Genomic DNA, 1,048 nt, shown 5'->3' with positions numbered 1-1,048 from the left:
ATCTGGAAATCATTGGAATAATATAACCTGTGTGGTTTCTTCTACATCTAAATTCTACCGTTTGCTAATATTTTAGCTTTCTGATCACAAGAGATCAAAGGACCTCTAATGCCTAGATAACAATTTATAGGAGCTTAACAAGTTAAACCTCACATGAGAACAATGGAGACACCCAAATCAATTCAATTAGAGCTTAATTTTTTATATAGTTAAAAGTACTATTTCTAATTTATAATAGAAATAAGAACTTGTTTCTTAGTTCTATCAGCATATCTGCTTCCAAATAGCACAAATAATCATAATTAATACAATATGTGAGGTAAAAAAAAACATATGATAAATCAAACAAGACTGGCCACAATTTCTTTTTACTCTTCCATTTGATTGCATACTATTGTTAATGGACAATATATAAAAAAAAAAAGTCATTAAGTTTAGAAGGTAAGTGCTGCACAGACAGTGACAAAACATGAAGTAAGAATTTCCCAGCTTTCATTTCCCACAGAAACATAGACAAACAAGCAGAAATCTTCAGAACCAATTCTGTAAACTCTGAAAAACAGTGAAAAGTTTACAGCAACCAAGTAAGAGCTAAATCAAAAAGGCCTGGTGTGGGGGGGCCACTTCAAAACAGGAAGATTTTGTAGCAATTTTACATGCCCTACCCCACTCCCACTCTGGTATTGCAGAAGTCTTAAAGTGGCAGTTACTTTAAAGTGGCAGGTGTATTAAAATGTCTGCAGTCTAAAAGTGGCAACAGTCTGTCTATGGCTATGCTACCCTGAATAAGCCCAATCCCATCTGATCTTGGAAGCTAAGCAAGGTTGGGCCTGGTGGATAGGAGACCACCTAGGAAGACCAGGTGCTATAGGCGTAAAAAAAATTTAAAAATAAGGGATTGTAAGCTAAAAAGTCCTTGCAATCTGTGAGGTCAACCAAGGGTTGCCTCGCCTAAAAAAACATAAAATAAAATAAAAAAATAAAAGTGGCAATAGTTTTAAAGAAGCAGCAGCCTTAAAGCAGCAATAGCTAATGTTACATGTGTGGA

General features: G+C 35.0%; 1 protein-coding gene across 1 annotated transcript in view; it reads right to left on the bottom strand.

Moving 5' to 3' along the window:
• Positions 1–434: 434 nt before the first annotated feature.
• Positions 435–1,048, bottom strand: part of PTCHD3 (patched domain containing 3) — a 5,445-nt gene continuing 4,831 nt past the window's right edge. Inside the window, 1 exon segment of the mRNA XM_011369525.1 lies at positions 435–552. Within this exon segment, the coding sequence (XP_011367827.1) occupies positions 435–552 (118 nt within the window).

Source organism: Pteropus vampyrus, unplaced genomic scaffold (assembly GCF_000151845.1).
Source record: "Pteropus vampyrus isolate Shadow unplaced genomic scaffold, Pvam_2.0 Scaffold150, whole genome shotgun sequence".
NCBI classification, from domain to species: Eukaryota; Metazoa; Chordata; class Mammalia; order Chiroptera; family Pteropodidae; genus Pteropus; species Pteropus vampyrus.
This window is presented reverse-complemented; position numbering and strand designations above follow the sequence as displayed.